The 27,691-nt window shown below is 42.0% G+C and overlaps 1 protein-coding gene across 4 annotated transcripts in view; it reads right to left on the bottom strand.

Annotated features, from left to right (window-relative positions):
* Positions 1 to 19,812, bottom strand: part of NFX1 (nuclear transcription factor, X-box binding 1) — a 72,864-nt gene extending 53,052 nt beyond the window's left edge. Inside the window, exons 1-3 of one of the 4 annotated variants that reach the window (XM_034664019.1) lie at positions 19,656 to 19,812; positions 14,510 to 15,511; positions 1,829 to 1,987 (exon numbers count right to left, since the gene is read on the bottom strand). In XM_034664019.1, the coding sequence (XP_034519910.1) occupies positions 1,829 to 1,987; positions 14,510 to 15,511; positions 19,656 to 19,680 (1,186 nt within the window). In that variant the 5' untranslated portion in view covers positions 19,681 to 19,812. The remainder of the gene's footprint in view (positions 1 to 1,828; positions 1,988 to 14,509; positions 15,512 to 19,655) is intronic. The other 3 variants (XM_034664018.1, XM_019806844.2, XM_002926170.4) reach the window with 3 other exon arrangements.
* Positions 19,813 to 27,691: the final 7,879 nt, after the last annotated feature.

Here is a 27,691-nt window from a genome sequence, read left to right as displayed (position 1 = left end):
ATTGACATATAACAATAAGTTTAAGACGTACAACATGTTGACTTGATACATTTATATACTATAACAGGATTATCACTGTCACATTAGCTAACACCTCCACTGCTTCACATGATTATCAATTAATTATTCGGTTCTAATATTAAGGTAAACATTATCTAAATCTTGTCTTGAAAAAAAAGAGGACAAAATATTGAGTATATTCAAAATATTGAGTACAACCCAGATGTCTTTTTTTTTAAGACTTTATTTTTAAGTAATCTCTATACCCAACACAGAACTCGAACACACAACCCTGAGATCAAGAGGTGCATGCTCTACTGACTGAGCCAGCCAGGCACCCTCAGATGTCTTAAATTAGAAGAGTCACAGATCAGAAAACATGTTATTTTTTTTTTTAAGGAAATTTTTGAAGATTTTATTTATTCATTTGAGAGACAGAGTGTGTGTGCATGAGCAGGGGGAGAGGCAGAGGGAGAGGAGCAAGCAGAACCCCCGCTGGGGGCGCCTAGGTGGCGCAGGCGTTAAGCATCTGCCTTCGGCTCAGGGCGTGATCCCGGTGCTCCGGGACCGAGCCCCACATCAGGCTCCTCCGCTAGGAGCCTGCTTCTTCCTCTCCCACTCCCCCTGCTTGTGTTCCCTCTCTTGCTGGCTGTCTCTCTCTGTCAAATAAATAAATAAAATCTTTAAAAAAAAAAAAAAAAAAAAAAAGAACCCCCGCTGAGCACAGTGCCCAAGGTGGGGCAAGATCCCAGGATCCTGAGATCATGACCTGAGCCAAAGTCAGATGCTTAACTGACTGAGCCACCCAGGTACCCCTATTTTATTTATTTTAGAGAAAGAGAGAGAACATGAGTGAGCATGGGTAGGGGGAGTAGGGAGGGGGAGAGGAGAGAAAATCTCTCAAGCGGACTCCACACTGAGTGCAGAGGCTCAGCTCTTCAGGGATTGATCTTACAACCCATGAGATCATGACCTGAGCTGAAATCATATGTTGGCTGCTTAACCAACTGAGCCAGCCAGGTACCCCAACAACTACTTTATATAAATTTTCTAAAGCAAACTATACAGGACATGTTTTCTGTAATTGCTACTTGGATAAAAGCTACCATTTTCAATAAATTTGACTGATTTTGTTATATCCCAAATATATTTTAACACTGTTAAATTAAGCTGTTTTTTAAATTTCCTTCTTTTCCTAAAAATTTTTATTTTATTTTTACTTTTTAAGTAAGCTCTATGCCCAACATAGGGCTTGAACTCATACCCCTGAGATCAAGAGTTGTATGCTCTACCAACTGAGCCAGCGAGGTACCCCTTAGTTCTTTATTTAAGATCTACAGCTTCATAGATGAAGGTTAGCCATGTGTTCAAGGCAACATAGCAGAAAAAATATTCAAGAGGAATTAGTTATTTTTAAACCTCAGTTTAAGGGGTGTCTGGATGGCATAGTAATGGAGCATGAGACTCTTGATCTCAGGGTTGTAAGATGGAGCCCCATGTTGGGTGTACTTAAATATAAAATCTTAGGGACACCTGGGTGGCTCAGTCGGTTAAGCATCTGCCTTCGGTTAAGCGTCTGCCTTTGGCTCAGGTCATGATCCCAGGGTCCTGGGATCAAGTCCCCACATTGGGCTCCTTGCTCAGCGGGGAGTCTGCTTCTCCCTTGGCCTGCTGCTCCCCCTGCTTGTGAGCTCTCTCTCTCTCTGACAAATAAATAAATAAAAATAAATAAAAGAAAAAAGATAAAATCTTAAAAAAAAAGCGAAGTTTAAAACCTCAATATATTGAATAAGTGAGAATAACTATACAGAAGAGAGAAATGACTGACCTGCTTGAGATGCTGGAGACCTTGCCCATTTCTTTATGCAGTTCAAATGAAACACATGATAACAGCTCTGACAACTCCACACTGGTGCTGTGACGCGAACCAATTCACAGCACACCATGCACTCGTATTTTTCTGTAGTTAGCTGTTCAATTAGAGAGCCTGTTTAAAAAACCAAACAAATTAATTCAAACACAGCAAAACATTCCTTATTTTAGTCAACCAAGGATCAGCAACGCATTTGAGGGAAGAATCCAAACGCAAAGGTTTTAAGTATGTCTGATTCTGAGTAAGGTGGTTTTCAGTGTTTGGGGCCAAGAAGGAACTGAGGAAGAAGGAAGAAGACTTAGGAAGTGGACACTCAGGTGGGGATTTGCACAACTGAGGCAACATTCCCAAGAAACTACTCAGGAACTGACCAGAGTAGCCAAATGCCCCTTACAACCCAGCTTAAGCATCCTCAGAAGCACCAACTGTAGCACTTTGCCCTGCCTCCTCTGCATCTGATCCAGATCCATGGATTCAGGCTAGGAAGGGGCTCATGAAGCTGCAGTGGTCAGCTGAAAGAAACCTAAGCCTGGATAGGTTCCAACAACCCAGGGTGGTAACATCTCTTCTAGTAGTTGCCATGAAAGTCTTTAGTTGATCTACTCAACAGAGATATTCTTGGTGTTTACCATAATCCCATGGTAGGGTTACTAGACTGAAGGAGACACAGAGCCTGGATCCAGAAGCCCTGCATCTGGGGAGGGAGATCAATATGCTAAGAATCCTCCCAGATGGACTCCTCAATACTTCCACCCACCCCCAGACTTTCCTCAAACACGATCTCAGCAAAGCCTTTCTAGATCCGGGGTATAGTCAGGTGCTCTCAGAGATGTGTGTGTGTGTGTGTGTGTGTGACAGAGAGAGACAGAATTTCTTTTCTCAGTCTATACACACACACACACACACACACACACACACACACACACACATATTTTAAGATTTATTTGAGAGAGAAAGAGAGAGAGCTTGAGCAGGGGGAAAGGGAGGGGCAGAGGGAGAAGCAGACTCCCTGTTGTGCGGGGAGCCTGACATGGGGCTCGATCCCAGGACCTCGAGATCACAACCTGAGCTAAAGGCAGACGCTTAACTGACTGAGCCACCCAGGTACCGCTTTCAGTCCATACTTTTAGCATTTATCTCATAATACTATCTAATTTGTTACTGGGTCGAAAGAGGTTTTAAGAATAAAAGAACTAACCTTAAATACAGCATGCCAAATGCTGTGCTAAAGCACTTCACACATCTAATTCTCTTAACAAGGCTGTAATATAGGTACAGTTTTATTGATGAAGAACTGAGGCTCAAAGTGGTTCAATCACTTACCTAAGGTCACAAAGCTCACATTTTAATCATTTTATAATATTAGCTTTCCTAAGATTACTTTCTGTTTGTCCACTTTAATGGCAAAAGAAATACAGAACACGAGGACTATAATGTCTGTGAGGCAGGGCTAGGGCCCTGCCTGCCTTGCTCACTGTTGTATTTCCAGTGCCTGGCCATTATTAGCAGGTGCTCAGTAAATATTTATTAAATGAATGGATGAAGAAATAAAAGAGTGTCATCTAGTCTGTTCTATAACCTCTCTCCCTTGAAAGTGTCAGGCTTCAGTAGTTTCTGAGATAGCTCTTTTGTTCTGACAAAAGCCTGGAATAAAGATTTTATGTGGCTGATAAAGGAAATCCACTCGCTTTAGGTAACTGATAAACATATAAAAAAAAAACTGAATTATATTAAAAAAAAAAAAAACTAAAGAACCAGACTTAGATTTTTTCTTAAAAGCAGGGATACCCTACCCTGCATCCGTTAACGTCTCTGAAAAGCAAAGTTCATTACACTTTCCACCATTTAGCATGCTACCTGTGGAAGATTCTGAAGGGGTAAGTTAAGTAAGAGAGAGCTCATTAAAGAGTGAGATTACCAGTGAGTCATCTACATACAAGAGCCTGACTGTGGCAGAGGAATAGTTTGTAAGAATTACATTTGGAATGCGTTTTGTAGAAAATGCCTATTGACTATTCTAGGACAGAAATGAGTTAGAAGTAAAGGACACAAAAAGTAAGTGAAGCTGGGAACATACATGAGAACCCTATGACTGACCGTTGTTTGATTTTTGGTTTTCTTTTTCTTTTATTTTATTGTTTTATTGTTTCTCTTATTAAGTTTATGGCTTGTTAATAAATAATAAATAAATAATAAATAATTACTGTTTTATATGTGATGTTTCTAAATCTAATCACAGTGAAATTGACCACTAGGATACACATACATATAGCAATGTGGGAACAACTGCCAACTTTGAATAAGCCACAAAGCTCTACTAAGCCCTCTCCAAAGACTGTTTATCTCACATCCCATGTTGAATTTCACAGTAAATCCTGCTGGCACTACCTTCAGAATACGTCCAGAATCCAACCCCTGCTGCTATTACTAAGGCCCAAGCCACTATCTGTTCACCTGGATTATTAAAATGGCCTGCTAACCAGTCTTCCTACTTCTGCCCTTGCCCTACTTCAGTCTATTCTCACCACAGCAGCCAGAGGGAGCCTGTTAAAATGCAAATTAGATGATGCCACTCATGCCCAGAACTTGCCAATGGTTCCTACATCACATATCTGTAAAAGCCAAAATCCTTACAATGGCCTTCATAACTTCTGGTCCTCACCTGCTATTCCTCTTTCCCTAAGTCACTACTCTAAGAACACACTGGACCCCTTCCTTGCCCCTGAGGGTCTTTACAACTTGCTGCTCCCTCTGCCTAATACTTTTCCCTAGACATGGGCGTAGTTCAGTCCCCTACCGCCTTCAGGTGTTTACTCAAAATGTGATCTTAATGAGAAGACTAGCCTTGGCCATATTTTAAAAAATTGCAACCCGCTCCCTCAACATTCCCTATCACTTTTCCATACTGTATTTTTCTCCACACCACTTGACTCTTACAGATCATTTATTTCCTCCACACCACTTACATATCCTATCTTATATATCATGTATTTTATTTTTTTTCATCTATTTCCCAACTCTCTACATGGAATGTACACTCCTTGATGGCTGAGGTTTTTATCTACAGTGCTGCCTGGGACATAGTGGGCACTCAATAATACTTGTATGAATGAATGAATGAAAATAAATAAAAATATAGCAAAAGGTTCCAGAAAGACCTAGAAAGAGAAACAGTATAATCCTTTCACCAACAATGCTTCAGTTTTATCAAAACATGTGTGTAACACATGTAAAATATGGTACTGTCCCGGAATAGCTCTGTGCTGGTAAACTATCACATTTCAGGTCCAAGACTCTTATCTGCTGGCTGCCAGCCCTGGCCTGACCACTGGCTCTTCTTCACTCCTAAATCCTCTTCCACTATGATAACTTCTCAGTCACAACTATGTCTACCCTATACTTCTTTGAAAGCACATCAGTAAAGAGGGTGATGCACCACTGAAAAAATCGGAAGATACCTGACTGAAGTGTTAACTGACTACAGACTTTTCAGATGCACCAATAAATAACTGTTAAAAAAAAAAACAAAAACCAAAAGCAATCCAGATTTGAAAAATCCAAGAGTACACTGTGATTAAGTAAAAAAAAAAAAAGAAAAAAAAAGCCATTTAAAAAAATAGATGTACACTAAAAATAATCTGATATCCAGGGGCGCCTGGGTGGCTCAGTTGTTAAGCATCTGCCCTTGGCTCAGGTCATGATCCCGGCGTTCTGGGATCGAGCCCCGCATCAGGCTCCCTGCTTGGAGGGAAGCCTGCTTCTCCCTCTCCCACTCCCCCTGCTTGTGTTCCCTCTCTCGCTGCCTCTCTCTGTCAAATAAATAAAGAAAATCTTTAAAAAAAAAAATCTGATACCTGGAATTTATTTTTTTTAAAGATTTTATTTATTTATTTGACAGAGAGAGAAACAGCCAGTGGGTGAAGGAACACAAGCAGGGGGAGTGGGAGAGGAAGAAGCAGGCTCCCAGCAGAGGAGCCTGATGTGGGGCTCGATCCCAGGACTCTGGGATCACGCCCTGAGCTGAAGGCAGACGCTTAATGACTGAGCCACCCAGGCGCCCCTGGAATTTATTTTAAAATATATCAGAAAAAATAAAAAATAGATTAAAAAACGTGAGACTGCTTAAATATTTAATGCTTATCTATTTTATTACGTATTATATATTTAGAATAAAGTGCAGAGATTTCTTAATAAATAGAAAAATATCATTATAATAAACAAAAAGATGAACATTGTTTATATGATTTCAACAATGTAAAATTAAGCACTGGAAAATTCTATAAGAAAACAGAAGAAAAGGTTAAAGCTGATTATATCTAGATGGTTGAGACTAAAGGTGAGTTACCAATGTTCATAGCAGCATTGTCCACAATAGCTAAATCGTGGAAGGAGCCAAGATGCCCTTCAACAGATGACTGGATTAAGAAGATGCGATCCATATATACAATGGACTATTACTCAGCCAACAAAAAGAACGAGTTCTCAACATTTGCTGCAACATGGATGGGACTGGAGGAGATAATGCTAAGCGAAATAAGTCAAGCAGAGAAAGACAATTATCATATGGTTCACTCATTTATGGAACATAAGAAGTAGGAAGATGGGTAGGAGAAGAAAGGGAAGAGGAAAGGGGGGGTAAACAGAAGGGGGAATGAACCATGACAGACTATGGACTCTGGGAAACAAACTGAGGGCTTCAGAGGGGAGGAGGGTGGAGGAATGGGATAGGCTGGTGACGGGTATTAAGGAGGGCATGTATTGCATGGTGCACTGGGTGTTATACGCAAGGAATAAATCATTGAACTTTACATCAGAAACGAGGGATGTACTGTATGGTGACTAACATAATATAATAAAAAAATATTATTACTAAATAAAACAGAACAAAACAAAGAGACAGCAGTGTCTCCAATATTAGCATATCTTAAAAAAAAAAAGGTGAGTTACCTACTAAAGCGACTTTATTAAGTTACCTCATTAAAAGTGAGGCAGCTGTTTTTAAAAAGCTAATACACAGGCTCCATGCTAGTGTGGAGTTTGCTTGAGATTCCTTCTCCTTCTGCCCCTTCTGCATGTGCTCTTTCTCACTCTCAAGTAAATAAATAGATCTTATTTAAAAAAAAAGCTAATACAATATAAACATGGTCAACATGTTCAAGATGGTTTTGCTGAGGGCCGCCTGGGTGGCTCAGTCAGTTAAGCATCTGCCTTTGGCTCAGGTCATGATCCCACGATCCTAGGATTGAGTCCCCTATTGGGCTCCTTGCTCACCGGGGAGCCTGCTTCTCCCTCTGCCTGCCATTCCCCCTGCTTGTTCTCTCTCTGACAAATAAATAAATAAAATCTTAGAAAAAAAAATAGATGGTTTTGCTGAGTCTGAAGCATATGTCAGATATCGCATTTATGTATGTGAGTCTGAAGCTTGTGGCAGAGCTTAGGGAGGAGATAAAAGTTTAGAAGTCAGCACAGCACAGAGGCAGCGGCTGAAAGATATGGAACAACTTGTAATCTTCCAAAGAGACTTTATCAAGTAAGAAGAACAGAAGGCTAAGATAAAGCCCTAGGAAACATCAATATTTAAGAAAGAGGTGGAGGAAGAAAAACTTGAAGGACGCTAGCAGGAACAGCCAACGAGAACAAGGAGGACTAGAAATGTGTGGTATGAAGGAAGTAACATTTCAACAAAGACTCCTTTGCATCAAACCCAAAGGGAAGCCCAGGATAAGGACTGAAATACATCTGTCTGCTGGGTGTGGCAAATAGGAAGGCATTAACTACCTACCAGTAGCTGTGAGTCAAGTGGTGATGATGGCAGAGGACTGAGAAGCGAATCAAAATAGGGAAAAGGAAATAGAGTGGTTACTCTTGATTAGACTGGAATGGAAGGAAAGGAAACACTGGGGGAGGGGCACCAAGGGGGAGCACATGACGGGAAGATTTTTCTTTCAGAGTGTGTGACACTTGGGAAGAGAGCTTCAGGCTGAGAACTTGGAAGAGTGGATGTGAAAAGGCTGATGGAAGAAAACAAAGGAAATTCCAGAATGAATGAAAGAAGAGGAGGATAGGCACAGATGTCTCTGAGTTTGAATTAAGGGAAGCAAAAAGCTGAGAAAATTATGCCTGATGACTTCCCCTTTCTCTGTGAAGTAGGAGGCAAGGAGGTCCACTGAGTTTGAGGGAGACGAATGGCAGGAAGGTCTGAATAAGACTGGAAAAGATTTGTAGTAGTCTTAAATGAAAATGGGATGGGCAGCTGACCAAGGTCAGATAAGGGGAAATAGGCAGTACTGAAAGTCAACTGAAGTTGGAGAATCACGAATCAAAAATATTTACTGAGAACCTACTGTGTGCCAGGCATTGTTTAAACGCTAAGAATATACAGTGAACAAACCAGACAAAAATCTACTGCCCTTAGGAACCTCTTATCTAGTAGGGGAAGGTAAACAATAAACAAATAATGAAAAATTATTGAAATTATATGAAAAAAAATGAGTAGCATCATCAAATAGTGGTAAGTGCTACGGAGAAAAATAAACCAGTAAAGGACAGGGAATGCTGGCAGTGGGGGAAATACTAGAGTTCTAAACAAGGTGATCAGGAAGACTTCCCTGAGAGGGTGAGGGAATGTGCAGCAGCACCAAATCTGTACTATCATATGATTTCCTGGAACAGCATTCTGTTAGTCAGATGGAGCAGAAAAGGTAGACTGCAGCATCAACCCTGGGTGGGGATTCTGCCAAATGGCTTGGCAGAAAGATGATACTTTAAAATTACATTAAGGCCCAGCCTGAAGAGGGAATAAAGGACAGAAAGCTGACAATACAGTTAGTGGGTGCAACAGACTGAGAGAGCCAGAAGGACAGGAGGTTACGGTCAGAAAGCAGTAGGGGTGTGGAGGGATACTGAAGGTGAAGGTCACTGTGGTTGAGAAGACCAAAGAACGTGAGAATGGTATAATCCGTATGGTCACTAAAATCATGCAGAATAATAGCAGGATTTATAGTAAATCAGTTCTCAAATCAGAGTCACTTGGAGGCTGTTAAAAATAAGACTGCTGGGCCCTACTCCCAGAATTTCTGTTTGTTAAGTATGAGGTGAGGCCCAAGAACATGGTTTTCTAACAAGTTCCCCGGTGTTGCTGATGGCTGCTGGTCTGGAACTACACTTGAGAACCACTGTGGAAGAGGAAAGCTATAGGCTGGAGGCATTAATAAATGACACGAGGGCTGGGAGATTTGGAGGCTAATACATGACAAAGATAAAGAGATATGGAAGGTGACGTAGCCAAAAAGTGATGTAGCATTAGGTTCAAAGGAGCAGGAATTTAGATACAAGGTAGAATCGGAAGAACCATTGTTCAGAAAGGACACTGGGAGAGGAGCACGCTCTTCCCGTCTTCCAGAAACTAAGGCAAGCGGGATAAAGGAGAAGAGCATGCTCTGAACAGGCTGTAAGGAAAGAGGTGAACTTAGAGAAGGCCACAGATTAATTAAGAACAGGAGCAGAGCAGAAACTGACTGAGGATATAGGGGATCCTGTTACCAGAGAATGAGGGATCCAGACAGCTTGGGAGAACAGGAGGAGTGCTAGATTCTCTCAGTACAGAACAAGAGTAAGCAAAGACTACTCTCAAGCAGCCATAGAGACCTGTATTTGGGGTGATCCTCTCTTTCCATTCTAATCAAGCTTTCATCTCCACCACTCTACCAAAACTCCTCTTTTTTTTTTTTTTTAAAGATTTTATTTATTTATTTGACAGAGACAGCCAGCGAGAGCGGGAACACAAACAGGGGGAGTGGGAGAGGAAGAAGCAGGCTCCTAGCGGAGGAGCCTGATGTGGGGCTTGATCCCAGAACGCCAGGATCACGCCCTGAGCCGAAGGCAGACGCTTAATAACTGCGCCACCCAGGCACCCCTACCAAAACTCCTCTTATCAAGACCAATAACCTTCACACCACCAAATCCAACAATCAATATTCCTTGAGGTTTTTTTTTAGTTTGGTGTTTATTTATTAATTTTTTTAAAGGTTTTATTTATTCATTTGAGAGAGAGAGAGAGCATGAGGAGGAAGGGTCAGAGGGAGAAGCAGACTCCCTGCTGAGCAGGGAGCCCGATGTGGGACTTGATCCTGGGACTCCAGGATCATAACCCTGAGCGGAAGGCAGTCGCTTAACCAACTGAGCCACCCAGGTGCCCCTAGTTTGGTGTTTAAAACATAGTTCACTTCTGGGGTGCCTGGATGGCTAAGTCGGTTCAGTGTCTGCATTTGGCTCTGGTCATGAACCCAGGATCCTGGGGCTGAGCCCCATATGAGGTTCCCTGCTCAGCGGGCAGGCTGCTTCTCCCTTTCCCTTGGCCATTCCCCCTGCTTATGCCTGCTCTCTCTCTCTCAAATAAATAAAAATCTTAAACAAACAAAAACATGGTTCACTTCCTAGTTCAATTCCTACTCATTCTCCAAGTCCTTTGCTGGGTCCCTATCTTTCAACCTTCAAACACTGAGGTACAAGAAGGCTCTACCCTCAAGCTCTTCTTCTCTAACTACACTCACATCTTAGGTTCCCCTAGTCTGTTAGAGGACTCCATGCTGAAAGTTCCCCAATTTAAATCTCCAGTCCAGATCTCTGCCTGAATTTTTAACTCCCTACTTAACCAAATTCTCTAAATTTTCTAAACAAGGAGTAGACTAAACAAAACATATCCAAAACACCTTTTCTAACAAGGAAAGACTAAGAAAACTTTTCCAAAAAGAAGACTAAGAAAGACTGAGAGGAGACTAAGGAGACATGATGACTAATTGCAACGTGGTATCCTGGACTGGATCCTGGAACAAAGAAAGGATAGTAGTGGAAAAAATAGCGAAATCCAAACAAAGTCTACAGTTTAGTTATACCAGTGTTAATTTCTTGGTTTTGACCAAGGACCAGAGTTGGTTATGTAAGATATTAACATTAGACAAAGCTGGGTGAAGGCTATATGGGAATCCCCTGTACTATCGTAACTTTTCTATAAATCTAAAATTATCTCAAACTAAAAAGTTTTCAAAACAAACAACACCTTTTCCTCTCTCAGGTTTTACCACTTTGGTACCTGGCAACTCCATTCTTTTTTTTTTTTTTAAGATTTTATTTTTTAAATAATCTCTACTATGTGGGGCTAATGTGGGGCTCGAATCTACAACCCAGAGATCGAGAGTTGCATGCTCCACTGACTGAGCCAGCCAGGCGCCCCAGCAATTCTAATTTTACATTACTCAGACATAAAAGCCTTGGCTTGGTCCCTGACCCCTCTCATTCTCTTGCAGCCAACATCTAGTCTATCTGCAAATCCTAACAGTTTTATTTTCCAAATACATCCAAAATCTAGCACTCTTACCTTTTGCAACACTACAACTCTAGTCAAAGTCTCCATCATCAACCTTATGAATTACTACAACAGCCTCCTAACTTGTCCCCTTGCTTACTTAGAGCCAATTCTCCACACATCAGGTTAAGTGATCATTTTAGAAGCTAGTAAAATCATGTCATCCCTTTTCCCCCAAACTTCCAGCTGTTTCTCATCTTCTTAATCAGAACCAAGTCCAAGGGCCTCACATGATCCAGCCGCTGTGATTTCTCTGACCTCCTCTACTGCCTGCCTCTTCCGTTGCTCACAACGTCTCCCCTCCCACCTGAATCTAAACTTGCTTCTCCCTCTGCTTGGAATACTCTTCAGAGAGCCACGTGGTGCGCTTCTGCATTTCCTCCTGGTCTCTATTCAAGTGCCTCCTCATCAAACAGACCAACCTAGCTAAACAAGTGCCCCTGTTACTCTGTCCTTTTAACTTGCTTTATATTTCTTTTTAGCCTTTACCCACCACCTGACATATTAAATATTGGTTTAAGTGCTTTCTGCCTGCCTTCCCTACCAGAATGTGAATCTCACCAGTACTGTACTCTCAGTACTGAGAACAGTGCTTAGTATATAGTATTTATTCAATAAATATGAATAGAATGTTCTCAAAAATATGTGGGGATGGGAGGCCAAGAGAGATTTGTTAGGGAGAACTCTAAGATGGCCTCTAAGATTCCCACATGCATACAGGTGTGGATGTCGCTGTATAATCTCCTCCCCTTGAGTATGGGTGGGGCTGATCTAATCAGATGGACCCTTTAAAGAGTCTAGGAATCAAAGACAGACTCAGAGAAATCTGAACAATCTACAGCGCATGTTTTCCTATAGACCTTGAAAAAGAAAAGTACCATGTCGTGCAGAGGGCCATGTGGTAGGGAATTGCAGGTAATTGCTAAGAGCTGAGAGTGACACCCTAGCCAATAGACAGCAAGAATATGGGGACCTCATTCTACTCCCATAAGGAACTAAATCCTACCAACAACCACTGAGCATGGAAGAGAACCCATGTCTCAGATGAGATTGCCTCCCTGGCCAAATTCTAGTCCTATGAAGCTCTGGGTAGAGAAATTGGTTAACCCATAACAAGACTCCTGAACCAAAGAAACTGTGATACAACAAATTTGTGTTCTCTTAAGCACTACATTTGTGGTAATCTGTTATGAAGCAAAAGGAAACTATTAACCAGTCTTAAGAATTAAAAAACAACCCTAGTATAACATTATCTTGGTTCACATACAAGTTGAGGTCCCAAGAGGAAGACTGCCTAGTGAAGCAAATGAGAACTAGAAGAACTATAAGCCAGCATAAAAACAGGCCCAGGCAGGAGGTGACTTCATGTGTTAGGCTGGGCTATGTACGTTAAACTGGAGGGAGACCAGATGGCGAAGGTCCATGAGGAAGAGCTACTGGAATGAAGCTGTTTAGCCTAGATGAAATATATACCCAGGGCAAAATGAGAAGTGTCTTCAAATACCGCAATAAAGTTGATTTGCAATGAGGGGGAGGGAAACTATGAGGAGAGAAACTGGTTGCTATGTTGCTTCAGAGGGCAGAACTTGAACCAGGGGATAGAAAGGATTGATTGGAAAGAAGTTTTCATTTCAATGTAAGGAAGAGCTTTCCAATAGTCAGAGCTGAGTACCTATTATGTTCTAAGAGCTTTGTTAAGCAATAGGGATACAAAAATGAAGAAAGAGGGGTGCCTGGCTGCTAGTTTTGTTAAGTGTGGGACTCTTGATTTTGGTTCAGGTCATGATCTTGGGGTTGTAAGATCAAGAACCACATTGGGCTCTGTGCTCAGCAGGGAGTCTGCTTGAGATTCTCTCCCTCTACTTCTCTCTCTCTGCCCCTCCCCTCCCCTCCACTTGTGCACGCCTGCCCACTCTCTCCTCTCTCAAATGAATAAGTTAAATCTTTTAAAAAAATGAAAAAAGATATAGTCTCTGCTTTCTATGAGCTTACAGACTAGTGGAGGGCACTGACACATAAACAGATGACGGCTTCCAGCAGTAACTGCTCTAACCGAAGCAAATGTGTGTAAAGGAAAGACATATCACAGGGCTAGAAAAGATGAATGCCATCTGCAGAGGAGAAAAGGTGTTCTGGATGTCGCTAAACTAGCTACTGAAAAATGAGTAAAAATTCATTAGTGAACTTAGTGGTAAACATTTTAGACAAATGCAACAGCAGGGAAAGATGAAACGGCATTGGGGGGGGGCGCCTGGGTGACATTCGTTAAGCATCTGCCTTTGGCTCAGGGTGTGATCCCAGAGTCCTGGGATGGAGCCCCGCATAGGCTCCCTGCTCCACTGGAAGCCTGCTTCTTCCTGTCCCACTCCCCCTGCTTGCGTTCCTCACTGGTTGTTCTGTCAAATAAATAAAATCTTAAAAAAAAATTAAAAAAAAAAAAAGAAAGAAACAGCATAGAGTACAGGGAATAAAATGTGGAGGGGAACTGAGGCAGCATAACGTGGGGTGGCCAGGTAAGGAAGAACCCAGAATCTGTATGTGGTGAGAAAAAGTGAGCAGAAATAAACAGGAGAGCATCACTGTCTGATGCTGGTGTGATGGACGGACTGAGAGAGAGAAACTGAAGATGTCAAGAGTCGTCAGGACCTTTTGCAGATAAGCAGACAAGAGATGATGCAGGCTGGAACGAAGAGAGGCAGTGGAGATGTTACCATTCCCTACTTGTGCTTTCATAATTAAAAAAAAACAAAAACAAAAAACCTTGTAACTAAACATCTGTAAGACCCGTATCTGCATTTTAAAAAATAGGGGCGTCCGGGTGGCTCAGTGGTTAAGTGTCTCCCTTCGGCTCAGGTCATGATCCCAGAGTCCTGGGATTGAGCCCTGCGTCGGGCTCCCTGCTCAGTGGGAAGCCTGCTTCTCCCTCTCCCACTCCCCCTGCTTGTGTTTCCTCTCTCGCTGTCAAATGAATAAATAAAAAATCTTTAAAAAAAAACCAAACAAAAACAAAACAAAACAAAACCCCTCACTAAATTCCTTGTTTGTTAAGAAAAAAGTTCCCTATTTGTATTTATTTATGATATATAAAAACTAAGTAAGTGGTTACCTACTGGGGAGGGGAGCAAGTGGTGGCAGGACCCAGGCAGATGATGAACAAGGACAGAAAGAGATGTTTCACTGTGTACCTTTTTATACTTTCTGGTTCCTGAACTGTATGAATTTATTATCTATTAAGACAAAAGAAAACATTTCCACCATCTAGGTAGACTCACCTGTGTGCGTTTCCACATTCTTTAGTACATGGTTCTGTTTGCCTCGGGGGAAAGATGTTACTTGAGGATCTGGCCTCCTTACAGCACATTTCTCTGTGTCAACCCTCCTGGAAGACTTGTTGATGACTGCCAAGTTCCCATTGTCACAGGCAGATTTTGCTGGTCTTTCATTAGGATTATCCTTTGGAATGGGGGCCATGTTGTTTCTGGGTCCGGCATTTGTATGTCGTTGGCCCTCTTGTTTTGGTGGATTCCTGCCTGGTCGTGGCCTGGCCCCTTCCACTTCCCAGGGAGGCCTTTTCTGTGGGTATCTTCTCTGCTCATTGCGTCTGGCCGCATACCCATCCAATACTCCTTTCTTAAAGGATGTATCCAAAGAGTCAGGGTGGATAACCCCCAGAGGTTTGGTATTTTCAGGTCCAGCATCCTCAGATTTTGGAGTCATTCTGTTGCCCCACTCACATTTGAGTTTTCCCTTGACTTTTGGTCCTCTACCATAGCTGTACACAAATTGGGCTGCTTTTTTGGGTTTTGCTCCCCTTGGATCTGCACCAACAATTTCCTTCTCATTCTCAAAAGGGCTGTGTTCTCTGGGGTTTGTCCCACTCTCTGACCTAGCCACACTTTCTAAGCCAGCTGCATCTGAGCTCTGGTCAGTGAGATTCTGTACTTTCTTGACTTTGATATGCTGCTTTTCACTCCTCAATTTCTGCCAAGGTTGATTCTGAAGGACATGGCTCTTGAGTGATTTATTAGAAGCAGAGGACTGAAAAGAAATCTGTTGACTTTTAGGTTTGCTTCCCAAAGGATAACTGTGCTGATGAACAGCAGAGATGTCATCATAAGGGACTTGCCTGGAAAGGTGGCAGGGAGGTGGTGAACTATAATTTCTTCTACCAATCCTATTAAAATCTAGTTTCCTTTGACTTCCACAATTTAGACCAGAATTTTTTCTCTCCTGAGGAATAAACTCAGCAGCATCCGTATTGAATTTAAAAGTACCTAGGACATAAGAAAATAGATATGCCAGTAAAGAAATTAATCATCACCCATGAAACCCAGAAGACTCTAAGACTTTATCTAAACATTATTTTCCTAAGGACTTGTATAAAACACACTCTTAGTGAGGCCTACGTTTCCTGTGAATGTGACGGGTTCAAGGTGCTTGTGGAACACTGACCATTCCATGTCCAGTAACCTCACCAATACCCACTCCTAAGAACTACTAAGTAAAACTGCTCACCTGAGTGATCAAGCATTATTATTATTATTATTATTTTAATGTAAGCTCCATGCCTTATTGGGGCTTGAAATCACAATCTGAAGATCAAGAGTCACGTGCTGTGCTGACTGAGCCAGCCAGGCGCCTTGATCAGGCATTATTTATACATGCATTTATTTTATCAAAAAATTTCAGGTCAGCAAACAATTCATGGGTGAGAATCAACCAACAGGTTCCATGTGGTCTTTCAAAACTCTTAAGGTAGCATTGTGTAATATCAAGTAAACAGGTTTTGGAGTCAGCCAAAATCAGTTTGAAGTCTGGCCCTTCAATTTATGATATGAGCTTAGGGATATCACTTGATTGCTCTTAGCCATCATTTCCTCAACCATGAGAAAAGATGATACTATTTCAAAGAGCTATTGTAAAATTTAAGTAAGATTTCATATAGATAGTACTTAACATAATGAATACATTAGTTCCCATCTCTCCCCCCGCCCAAGAATATATTTTAGGTCTTCTATATATAACCTTTATAATATAGTCCAGAATCCGAGTCTCAAAAATTAAGCATATGCCTCTTCAACCCACTCATTTTCCCCCAATGTGCTTCTTTGTTCCTGAAGCCCAAAGACTAAATGATCTGCCTAAGGATACAAAACTAGTTAGTAGAAAAGTCAGAATTATGCGTAGCACATGGATTATATAGTTGACCTTTGAACAACACAAGTTTTGAACTACACAAATCCACTGTGTACAGTACTGTAAACACATTTTCTCTTATGATTTTCTTGATAACATTTTCTTTACTCTAGCTTACTTTATTGTAAGAGTACAGTATCATGCATAATATGTGTTAATCGACTAGGTTATTGGTAAGGTTTCCGGTCAACAGTAGGCCGTGAGTAGTTAAGTTTCTGGGGAATTATAAATTATATGTGGACTTTCCACTGTGCGGAGGGGATTGGCATCCTTTTTTTAAAGATTTTATTTATTTATTTGTCAGAGAGAGAGTGAGCACAAGCACAGGGAGCTGCAGACAGAGGGAGAAGCAGACTCCCTGCTGAGCAAGGAACCTGACGTGGGGCTCGATCCCAGGACCCTGCAATCATGACCTGAGATGAAGGCAGATGCTTAACCGACTGAGCCACCCAGGTGCCCCGGGATTGGCATCCTTAACCACGCAATGTTTAAGGGTCAATTGTACTAGGAATGAATAGGGCTTGGAAGACATGGGTTTACGTTCCTGCCCATCACTTGTGTCTTTATGCAAATGACTTAACCTCAATTTTCTTAATCAGGAATGGAGAAAGTAACAATCCCTACATCAAAGAGTTGCTACAAAGAATAAAGCAAGTTACATATATAAAGTGGTTAAAATGGTGCTTTATTTTTGCTGTTAGGACTACAGACTATCTAAAACACACAGACCTGACCTCAGATGGGTGCAGTGCAGAGCCTGTGGGTTTCAGGTTTAATAATAAACAGTAAAGTTTATTAGGCAATTAACACGTGCCAGGCACTATTCTAAACACTTTGCATCTGTTAACTCATTTAATCCTTACATTCCTGATGAGAAAGCTGAGACACGGAGAAAGTTACTTGCCAAAGGCCACAGAGGAGTTCCAAAGCAGACTCAGGATTCCACCCCAGGCTGTATGGCCCTAGAGACCACACTCTTACACTGCACTGTCAGAGGCTGGGCAGTGGGTACCACAGAAACATATACTCAAGAACTGAACGAGATCATAAAGGTCATAGGGTAATCTCTCACTCAATCCAGGATTTGTCCTGAAAGCTTTCACACAGGCAATTCTGGGGATGGGGTGGAAAGCCTTACAAAACAAAGAGGATTAGACAGATTCAGAAGGTGGCAAAGGAGATGTTCCAGAAACATAACAGAGAACACAGAAGTGGGAATGGGTAGATTAGACCAAATGGGTGTTGTACAGTCCTCTCCTTCTTGAAGAAACAAAGTTGGAGAGGGGCAGAAGAAAAGTCAATAAAGTTGTCCAGAATAGCCTGGTAAAGGATGGGAAGAAGGTGTTCCACGTTAAACAAGCAGTAAGCAGTTGATGCAACTAGACAGTCTAGACAGGGCAGCACCTCTTCATATACAGTATGGTTCCATTAGACATGAGGTAGTAGGTAGTGCCCTCAGAAAGACCTTTGAGAGGGAGGAGGAAGGGAAAAAGGGCACATGAATCAGGAATCTGCACCTGAGACACAAAGATCTGAGACATCCTCCTTTTTCTCCTCAGCATTTTAATTAGCTGGAAGTTACTCTGTAAATAGGATACAACTGGTACCCTAGATCCAAGATAACATAGCAGCATAGTAAGTGTCCAACAGGTGAGTGAAGAAGAATAAGGGGAAATCCAAGAGATTATGAAGTCTAGAAACAAAGTTGGCGTTGGAAAGTCTGCCCATGGGCAGAAAGATATCCCTGAACCTATCTGCTATTTGAGGACAGGAGTGGGCAGGAGAACTAAACCCTGAGTGGAGATGGATATGTGGGCTAGAGATGATGCTGAAATAAGAGCATGGACTAGGAACCAAGGCAAAAGCAAACTAAGGAACAGGAGAGGGACTGGAGAGGTCTCTAGACTAGGGAACTTTGTCATAGTAGATGGGGAGGAGGTTGGAACCTGGGGCACAACAAGGGAGGCCAAAACTATAACTCACAACTGACCTCACTCAATCCTGCCTCAAACATTGAAGGGTGTAGAAATGGGCCAGAAATGAGCCTGAGGATGGGAAGATCAATGGATCCAGTTTAGAGAATCTGGGGAAAAATGGGTGGGAGGATAACAAAACACCACACTAACCTAAAAAGGTTCCCATTCCACAAGATTTAAAACCTAAATTAGGACTAGGGTTTGGAAAATGCCACTTTTTTGACCAAGACCCACGGTAACAAGTACATTTTAGCCGCCACACAGTACACAAACACACATATATTCTTCTTGGTGCCCCAAAAGTGGTAAGTGGCAGACCTAAGACTCAAATCAATGACTAAAGTTTATAAACCACATGCTGCAAACTGTCCTGTTTTTCAGAAAGAATGGGTCCTGAAATTAAATCAACAGTGGGTTGTGACAAGTATTTTTTTCAAAGAAAACAGAAAAGAGAGTGTACTGCAATTAATAAGGAAAAGCATTACTTTCTAAAACTTCTGGTTCTTTTTTTATATTTATACATGTGTGCACTGAGTCAGATGTACCATGTTTCTTTTTGGTCTCTGCCCCAAAAGTTTGGAGAACAAAGACCTAAAGTTCACCTTAAAGGAAACGGAAATGGATGCCACATTAACGGCCAAATGAAGCTGTTCTACACATAGAACCAATTCCGAGAGAAGTGAGGTATCAATTATGGAACAGGTACGGTACAGGGCGGGAGCCTTCACAGAACTTATTTACCCCCGACCTATGGATGAGGAAGCTGAGACTCAGTCACACTGCGAGTTCGTGGCAGTTTGAGAATGGAAACCCCTGCTAAGTAGATGTTCGGCTCGCGCTCGCTCGGCTGCCCCAGGACCCGCCAACCCGCCACGCATCGAGAGCCCGCCACCGTCACGGGCGGTGACTCGGCCGACGCCCGCCTGTTGGAGATCAGTGCGGCCTCGGCCCCGGTAGAGCTGGGCTGAAGGCGGGACGTACAGCAGAAGGCTGACGCCCATATCGGTTCCAGGCGCCGGGGCAAACCCGCTCTCTTTGAAACCCAGCTGCGGAGTTTCACAACCCAGTGGAGGACAGTCGAGGTCTCGGTACCCACGACGCGCGTGGCTTGGCCCTTCCGAGCCACTATCCCGCGCCCTAGTACGCGCCACTCTCGCGATATGAATGGCTGAAGCCCTAGGACTCGCCACTGACCCAATTTCCGCTCCCCGAGAAGGGCCCAGTCCCGCGCGGGCCGGGACAGTACCTGAGACAGGAGGCGCCTCCGCCATCCCGTGCCGCAACACCTAAAGCGAGCCCAGCAACCTAGAGAGGGCTGTCACCCGGTCACGTGCCTTTGACTTCCGGTGCCGCAAGACTACTTGCATCTGCGCGCGGGTGGACGGCGACGGAGGTTGCGCGGCCTGAGTGAACTGTGCGGTGCGTCCGTGACGTCAGACACAAGCGCCAGGCGCCGGCCTGGAGGAGGAGACTAGAGGCTCGATGTAGGAGGGGAGGATCACGTTTGTGTGCGGGCAGAATTTGCGTAGTCATTGTTTTTCTTTTTGAGATTCAGGGTGTTCTTTTGCTACTATGCCCTTTTTTCCTGGCACCCAATCAACTTCACCTGGTCTTCCGCAGTTAACTCAGACGTCAGCTTCTACTTAGCGTAGTTCGGCTTCGGGGTTAAAAAGCAACAAAAAAACCCCTGCTAAGTAGTGAAAAGGGAATCTGAGGAAAAATATGTGCAAAAACAAAAAAAACCCCACAGCAAACCCAAAACCCGATAAAGGGCTAACATACCGAGAACCCTTACAAATCTGAAAATGATTAAGCCAAAAAAGCCACAAAAAACCGATTAGCCATGTATTCGAAATGGTGAAGGACTCGCATGGGAAGATGACAATATAAAACGGATGGACACAACGTGAGGGGGAAAGTTTGGAGGCACCAATAATTTTTAAAGTAACAAGATTTTAAGGGCGCCTGGGTGGCTCAGTTGGTTAAAAGTCTGCATTCGGCTCAGGGCATGATCCCAGGGTCCCGGGATCCAGCCCCTGCGCGTGGCTACCTGCTCAGCGGGGAGTCTGCTCCTACCCCCTGCTCCTGCCCCCTCTCTCAAAGAAATAAAGTAAAATAAAATCTTAAATAAGGTAACACAATTTTTAACGTATGGAGTTTGTTTTTTGTTGTATTACTAAAAAGAACACAACATTTAAGCATGAAGCATGTGCCTTTGTAGTCTCACTGATCCAGGCTTTCCCCAAAACATGAAATAGATTCATTTATTCACATACGTTTTAACGCATACTCTCTTACTCATTGCTTTAAGTGCTGGAAGTAAATGGTGAAAAAGACAAACATGGTCCTCACTCTCATAAAGTGCATTGCCTAGTAGAGGAGATTAAAAACTAAGTAATTTGGGGCGCCTGGGTAGCGCAGTCGTTAAGCGTCTGCCTTCGGCTCAGGGCGTGATCCCGGCGTTCCGGGATCGAGTCCCACATCGGGCTCCTCGGCTGGGCCTGCTTCTTCCTCTCCCTCTCCCCTGCTGTGTTTCCTCTCTCGCTGGCTATCTCTCTGTCAAATAAATAAATAAAATATTAAAAAAAAAAACTAAGTAATTTATATTCACAAATTAGTTTTATTTTAAATAACTTAAAATTACGTTAGCATTATGAAAGAAGCAGGGTAAGGGTGATACTTAATAGGGTTTGCTCTAGAAAAGATAGCAGACTTCCTTGAGTAGAAGGAAAGGTAAGAAGAAGCTAGCTATATGAAGATTTAGAGAGAAGAAATAGTAACGTGCAAAGGCAATGAGGAAGGAAAGACCTTGAAGTGTTCAAGGTGTTGAAATATTTGCTGGACAATAGTGAGAAAGGAGAGTGGCACAGTATGAAAGTGAAAAGGAAGGTAAGGTGATCACACAGATCACCTGCAGGCCATGATAATGGATTTTATTCCAAGAGCAGTAGGAAGTTACTGAAGGGTTCTAAACAAAAAAGTGGTATCTGATCTAACTTAAAAAGATTTCTCCTCTGCCCAAAGGAGGAGTGAATTGTGGGGGAGCAAGAAAAGAAGTGGGCAGAGCAGTTACAATTCTTATGAGGCTAATGCAGATCATGATGGCCTTGGACTAGAGTGATAGCAAATGAGATGGAGAGGACAGATATGAAGTATATTCGAGATATAACCAGTGTCTAGCTTCTAAACTTTTTCCATACCAATAGGTGTTATGTGATATCTCATTGTCGTTTTAATTAATTTTCATTCCCCTGATTACTAATGAGTCTGAACATTTTTTAAAAGATTTTATTATTTCTTTTAAAGTAATCTCTACAACCAACATAGGGCTTGAACTCATAACCCCAAGAACAAGAGTCACACACTCTGCTAACTGAGCCGGCCAGGCACTCCAAGTCTGAACATTTCTTAATGACCTTTTGAGCTGCTTCTTTTTTAACTGCTTATTCACACCCATTGCCCATTTTTTTTCTATTGCTCTATTTTTCTTGCTGATGGTTTCTTGTATATTGTAGGTATTAATTCCTTGTCAGTTGTCTTCTTTTCTTCCATTGTCTATTTTGTCCTTCACTGAACGTAAATCCTTAATTTTGACAGATCAGTTCGTCAAACCAACCAACCAACTGTATTGTCACCTTTAGAAATTACCACATGTATCGTCTGGATCCAATCAGGAGAGAGGAACCACACAGTCATTTGAACAGAGAAGATTTTATTTATTTAAAGACTTATTAACTATAACAGAATTGGAGTAATAAGGGATTGACTAATAAAGAAGTAAAAAGAACTTTAAAATAAAATAGGATTAGTGATATAAGGAACAGCCACTACCTCTAGGGTTGAGATAAACTGTCTAACGAAGATCACTCCAGAGCTGAAGTGCAGACCTTATCAGAGAGGATGTGCCTGTGGCTCACTAGATGGCAGGGAAGTGGCTGTGGTGTTGCAAAGGGTGCTGGGAAAAGTCATTCATGGAAAGGTGTCTCAGAAGAGGCACTCTACTACAAACCACTGGAGGGGCTGCCAAGAGAACTTTCTAGCTGTTAGCCACCACAAACTGAAAAGGCCAGGTGCTGAAGAAGCCCCGTACACTGTAGGAGCCAAACTGCTGTAGAGGCTGCCCACGGCACCAAAGCCTGCCTAACTGAAACACTAGAAACAGGAAGCAAAACATTTTCCTCCTGCAATATCTCTCTGGTGCCCTCTACTGACAAATCTTAATATCTGCCAGCCGATAAAGGATAAATATTTTTTTTAAAATTTTATTTTATTATATTATGTTAATCACCATACAGTACATCCCCAGATTCCGATGTAAAGTTTGATGCTTCATTAGTTCCGTATAACACCCAGTGCACCATGCAATACGTGCCCTCCTTACTACCCATCACCAGTCTATCCCCTTCCCCCACCCCCTCCCCTCTGAAGTCTTCAGTTTGTTTCTCATAGTCCATAGTCTCTCATGTTTCATTCCCCCTTCTGATTACCCCCCTTTTCTTTATCCCTTTCTTCCCCTACCGATCATCCTAGTTCTTATGTTCCATAGATGAGAGAAATCATATGATAATTGTCTTTCTCTGCTTGACTTATTTCACTTAGCATTATCTCCTCCAGTGCCGTCCATGTTGCAGCAAATGTTGAGAATTCGTTCTTTCTGATAGCTGAGTAATATTCCATTGTATATATGGACCACAGCTTCTTAATCCAGTCATCTGTTGAAGGGCATCTCGGCTCCTTCCATGATTTGGCTATTGTGGACAATGCAGCTATGAACATTGGGGTGCATATGGCCCTTCTCTTTACTACGTCTGTATCTTTGGGGTAAACACCCAGTAGTGCAATGGCTGGGTCATAGGGTAGTTCAATTTTTAACTTTTTAAGGGACCTCCACACTGTTTTCCAGAGTGGCTGTACCAACTTGCATTCCCACCAACAATGTAGGAGGGATCCCCTTTCTCCACATCCTCTCCAACAATTGTTGTTTCTTGCCTTGTCTATCTTTGCCATTCTAACTGGCGTAAGGTGGTATCTCAGTGTGGTTTTGATTTGAATTTCCCTGATGGCTAATGATTTTGAACATTTTTTCATGTGTCTGTTAGCCATTTGTATGTCTTCATTGGAAAAGTGTCTGTTCATATCTTCTGCCCATTTTATGATTTGTTTATTTGTTTCTCGTGTATTGAGTTTGAGAAGTTCTTTGTAGATCTTGGATACCAGTCCTTTATCTGTGGTGTCCTTTGCAAATATATTCTCCCATTCCGTGGGCTGTCTCTTAGTTTTTTTGACTGTTTCCTTGGCTGTGCAGAAGCTCTTTATCCTGATAAAGTCCCATAAGTTCATTTTATCTTTTATTTCTCTTGCCTTTGGAGATGTGTCGTGAAAAAGGTTGCTCTGGCCGATGTCATAGAAGTTGTTGCCTATGTTCTCCTCTAGAATTTTGATGGATTCCTGTCTCACATTGAGGTCTTTCATCCATTTGGAGTTTATTTTTGTGTATGGTGTGAGAGAGTGGTCAAGTTTCATTCTTTTGCATGTAGCTGTCCAATTTTCCCAGCACCATTTATTGAAGAGACTGTCTTTTTTCCACCGGATGTTTTTTCCTGCTTTATCAAAGATTAGTTGCCCAAAGAGCCGAGGGTCCATTTCTGGGTTCTCTATTCTGTTCCATTGGTCGATGTGTCTGTTTTTGTGCCAGTACCATGCTGTCTTTGTGATCACAGCTTTGTAGTACAGCTCGAAATCCGGCATTGTGATGCCCCCAGCTTTGTTTTTCCTTTTCAACAGTTCCTTGGAGATTCGGGGCCTTTTCTGGTTCCATACAAATTTAAGGACTATTTGTTCCAGTTCTTTGAAAAATGTCCTCGGTATTTTGATCGGGATAGCATTGAAAGTGTAGATTGCTCTGGGTAGTATGGACATTTTAACTATGTTAATTCTTCCAATCCATGAGCATGGAATATTTTTCCATCTTTTTATGTCTTCCTCAATATCTTTCAAAAGTGATCTATAGTTTCTAGCATATAGGTCCTTTACGTCTCTGGTTAAGTTAATTCCAAGGTAACGCATGGTTTTTGGTGTTATTGTAAATGGGATGGATTCCCTAATTTCTCTTTCTTCAGTCTCGTTATTCGTGTATAGAAATGCAACTGATTTCTGGGCATTGATTTTGTATCCTGCCACCTTACTGAATTGTTCTATAACTTCTAATAGTTTGGGAGTGGATTCCTTTGGGTTTTCCATATAGAGTATCATGTCATCTGCAAAGAGAGACAGTTTGACTTCTTCTTTGCCGATTTGGATACCTTTGATCCCTTTTTGTCTTCTGATTGCTGTTGCAAGGACTTCTAGTACTATGTTGAATAATAGTGGCGAGAGTGGGCATCCTTGTCGTGTTCCTGATCTTAAGGGAAAGGCTTCCAGCTTTTCCCCATTGAGAATAATGCTTGCAGTAGGCTTTTCATAGATGGCTTTTATGAGATTGAGAAATGTACCCTCTATTCCTACACTCTGAAGGGTTTTAATCAGGAAAGGATGCTGTATTTTGTCAAATGCTTTTTCTGCATCAATTGAGAGGATCATATGGTTCTTGAGTCTTTTCTTGTTGATATGATGTATCACATTGATTGATTTGCGAGTGTTGAACCATGCTTGCATCCCAGGTATGAATCCCACTTGGTCATGATGGATAATCCTTTTAATGTACTGTTGGATTCTATTAGCAAGGATCTTGTTGAGGATTTTGGCATCCATATTCATTAGAGAAATCGGTCTGTAATTCTCCTTTTTGAGGGGGTCTTTGCCTGGTTTGGGGATCAAGGTAATATTAGCCTCATAGAATGAGTTTGGTAGCTTTCCTTCTGTTTCTATTTTTTGAAATAGCTTTAGGAGAATAGGTATTATTTCTTCTTTGAATGTTTGGTAGAATTCCCCAGGAAAACCGTCTGGGCCTGGAGTTTTATTATTTGGAAGGTTGTTTATCACTGACTCAATTTCTTCATAGTTAATTGGCCTATTTAAGAAATCTATTTCTTCCTGTTTCAGTCTTGGTAGTTTATAGGTTTCCAGGAAGGCCTCCATCTCTTCCAGATTGTTTAGTTTTTTGGCATATAGCTGTTGATAAAAGTTTCTAATAATCCTTGCAATTTCAATGGTGCTGGTCGTGACCTCTCCCTTTTCAGTCATAATTTTAATAATCTCAGTCCTTTCTCTTTGTTTTTGGACAAGTTTTGCCAGTGGTCTATCAATTTTATGGATTCTCTCAAAGAACCAGCTTCTAGTCCTGTTGATCTGCTCTACTGTGGTTCTGGTCTCTAATTCATTGATTTCTGCTCTAATCTTGGTCAACTCCTTCCTTGTCAGTGGGTTAGGCCTGTCCCTCTGTTGCTGTTCCAGTTTCTTGAGGTGAGAATATAGAAACTGCATTTTAGATTTTTCTATTCTTTTGAGTGAGGCTTGGATGGCTATGTATTTCCCCCTTAGGACTGCCTTTGCAGTATCCCATAGGTTTTGGACCGTTGTGTATTCATTCTCGTTGGTCTCCATAAATTGTTTAATTTGTTTTTTGATTTCCTGGTTTATCGAGTCATTCTTGAGCAGGATGGTTCTTAGCCTCCAAGTGTTTGAGTTTCTTCCAGGTTTTTCCTTGTGGTTGAGTTCCAATTTCAGAGCGTTGTGGTCTGAGAATATGCAGGGGATAATTTCAATCTTTTGGTATTGGCTGAGACCTGTTTTGTGTCCCAGAGCATGATCTATTCTTGAGAATGTTCCATGGGCATTTGAATAGAATGAGTATTCTTTGGTTCTGGGGTGTAGTGTTCTATATATATCTATGAGGTCCAACTCGTCGAGTATGGCATTCAAAGCCTTTGATTCTTTGCTTAGTTTTTGCCAGGGTGTTCTGTCTATTTCTGATAGTGGGGTGTTGAGGTCCCCTACTATTACTGTGTTCTTATCTATATGTCTCTTTATTTTGGTTAAGAGTTGGCTTGTGTATCTTGCTGCTCCCCTGTTGGGGGCATATATATTAATAATTGTCATATCCACTTGTTGAATACTTCCTTTAAGAATAATATAGTGCCCTTCTGTATCTCTCTCTATGGCCTCTAGTTTAAAATCCAGTCTATCTGATATGAGAATTGCTACTCCAGCTTTCTTTTGAGGTCCATTTGCGTGGAAGATGGTACTCCATCCCCTTACTCTAAGTCTGAATGCATCTTTGGGTTCAAAATGAGTCTCTTGTAGACAGCAAATGGATGGGTCATGTCTTTTTATCCAATCTGCAACCCTGTGGCGTTTTATGGGAGAGTTTAAGCCATTTAGATTGATAGAGATTATTGACAGATATGATTTTAATGATGCCATTTCTCTTTAAAGTCTTTGTATCGGTTGTGACTTGCTGCTCTGTATCACTCTTGGGGCCTTTTTACCTTTATAGAGCCCCCCTTAATATCTCCTGTAGGGCTGGTTTCGTGGTTACGAAATTGGTTAATGATTGGCGATTTTGGAACGTCTTTATTTCTCCATCAATTCTGAATGACAGCTTTGCTGGATAAAGGATCCTTGGCTGCATGTTTTTCTCTGAAAGAGCTTTAAAAATGCCCCCCCAAGCCTTTCTCTCATTCCAGGTCTCTGTAGACAGGTCTGACGTAATCCTGATACCTTTGCCTTGGTACGTGAGAAATTTCTTTGCCCTGGCCGCTTTCAATACTGTATCCTTGGATCTAATATTTGCGAATTGCACTATGACATGCCGTGGCGTAGGTTTGTCCTGGTTGAGCTTGGATGGGGTCCTCTCTGCCTCTTGGACACGAATGCTTGTTTCCCTTGCTAGATTAGGGAAGTTTTCAGCTACAATTTGTTCAAATATCTCTTCTAGACCTCTGTTTTTCTCCACCCCTTCAGGGATGCCGATGATTCTGACATTGGATCGTTTCATAGAGTCAGTAATCTCCCGTAATCTACATTCGTGGGCGTGGATTTTTTTAAGACCAGCTTCTATTTTCGTTTTTTCTTCTACTAACCCATCCTCCAATTCGCTAACGCGTTCCTCTGCCTCGGTGACCCTGGCCGTCAGAGCCTCTAGTTTTGACTGTATTTGGCCCACTGAGTTTTTAATTTCTGTCAGATTCGCTCTCATTTCTGCCCTTAGGGATTCTATATTCTCAGCAACGCTTTCTCTGATGCTTTTTTCAAGTTTACTCATCATCTTGACCATTGTTGCTCTGAATTCCATTTCTGATAATTGGGATACATCCATATGTATTAATTCTGTGGCCGAGGCCA

The sequence above is a fragment of the Ailuropoda melanoleuca genome, chromosome 7 (assembly GCF_002007445.2).
Source record: "Ailuropoda melanoleuca isolate Jingjing chromosome 7, ASM200744v2, whole genome shotgun sequence".
NCBI lineage: Eukaryota > Metazoa > Chordata > Mammalia > Carnivora > Ursidae > Ailuropoda > Ailuropoda melanoleuca.
This window is presented reverse-complemented; position numbering and strand designations above follow the sequence as displayed.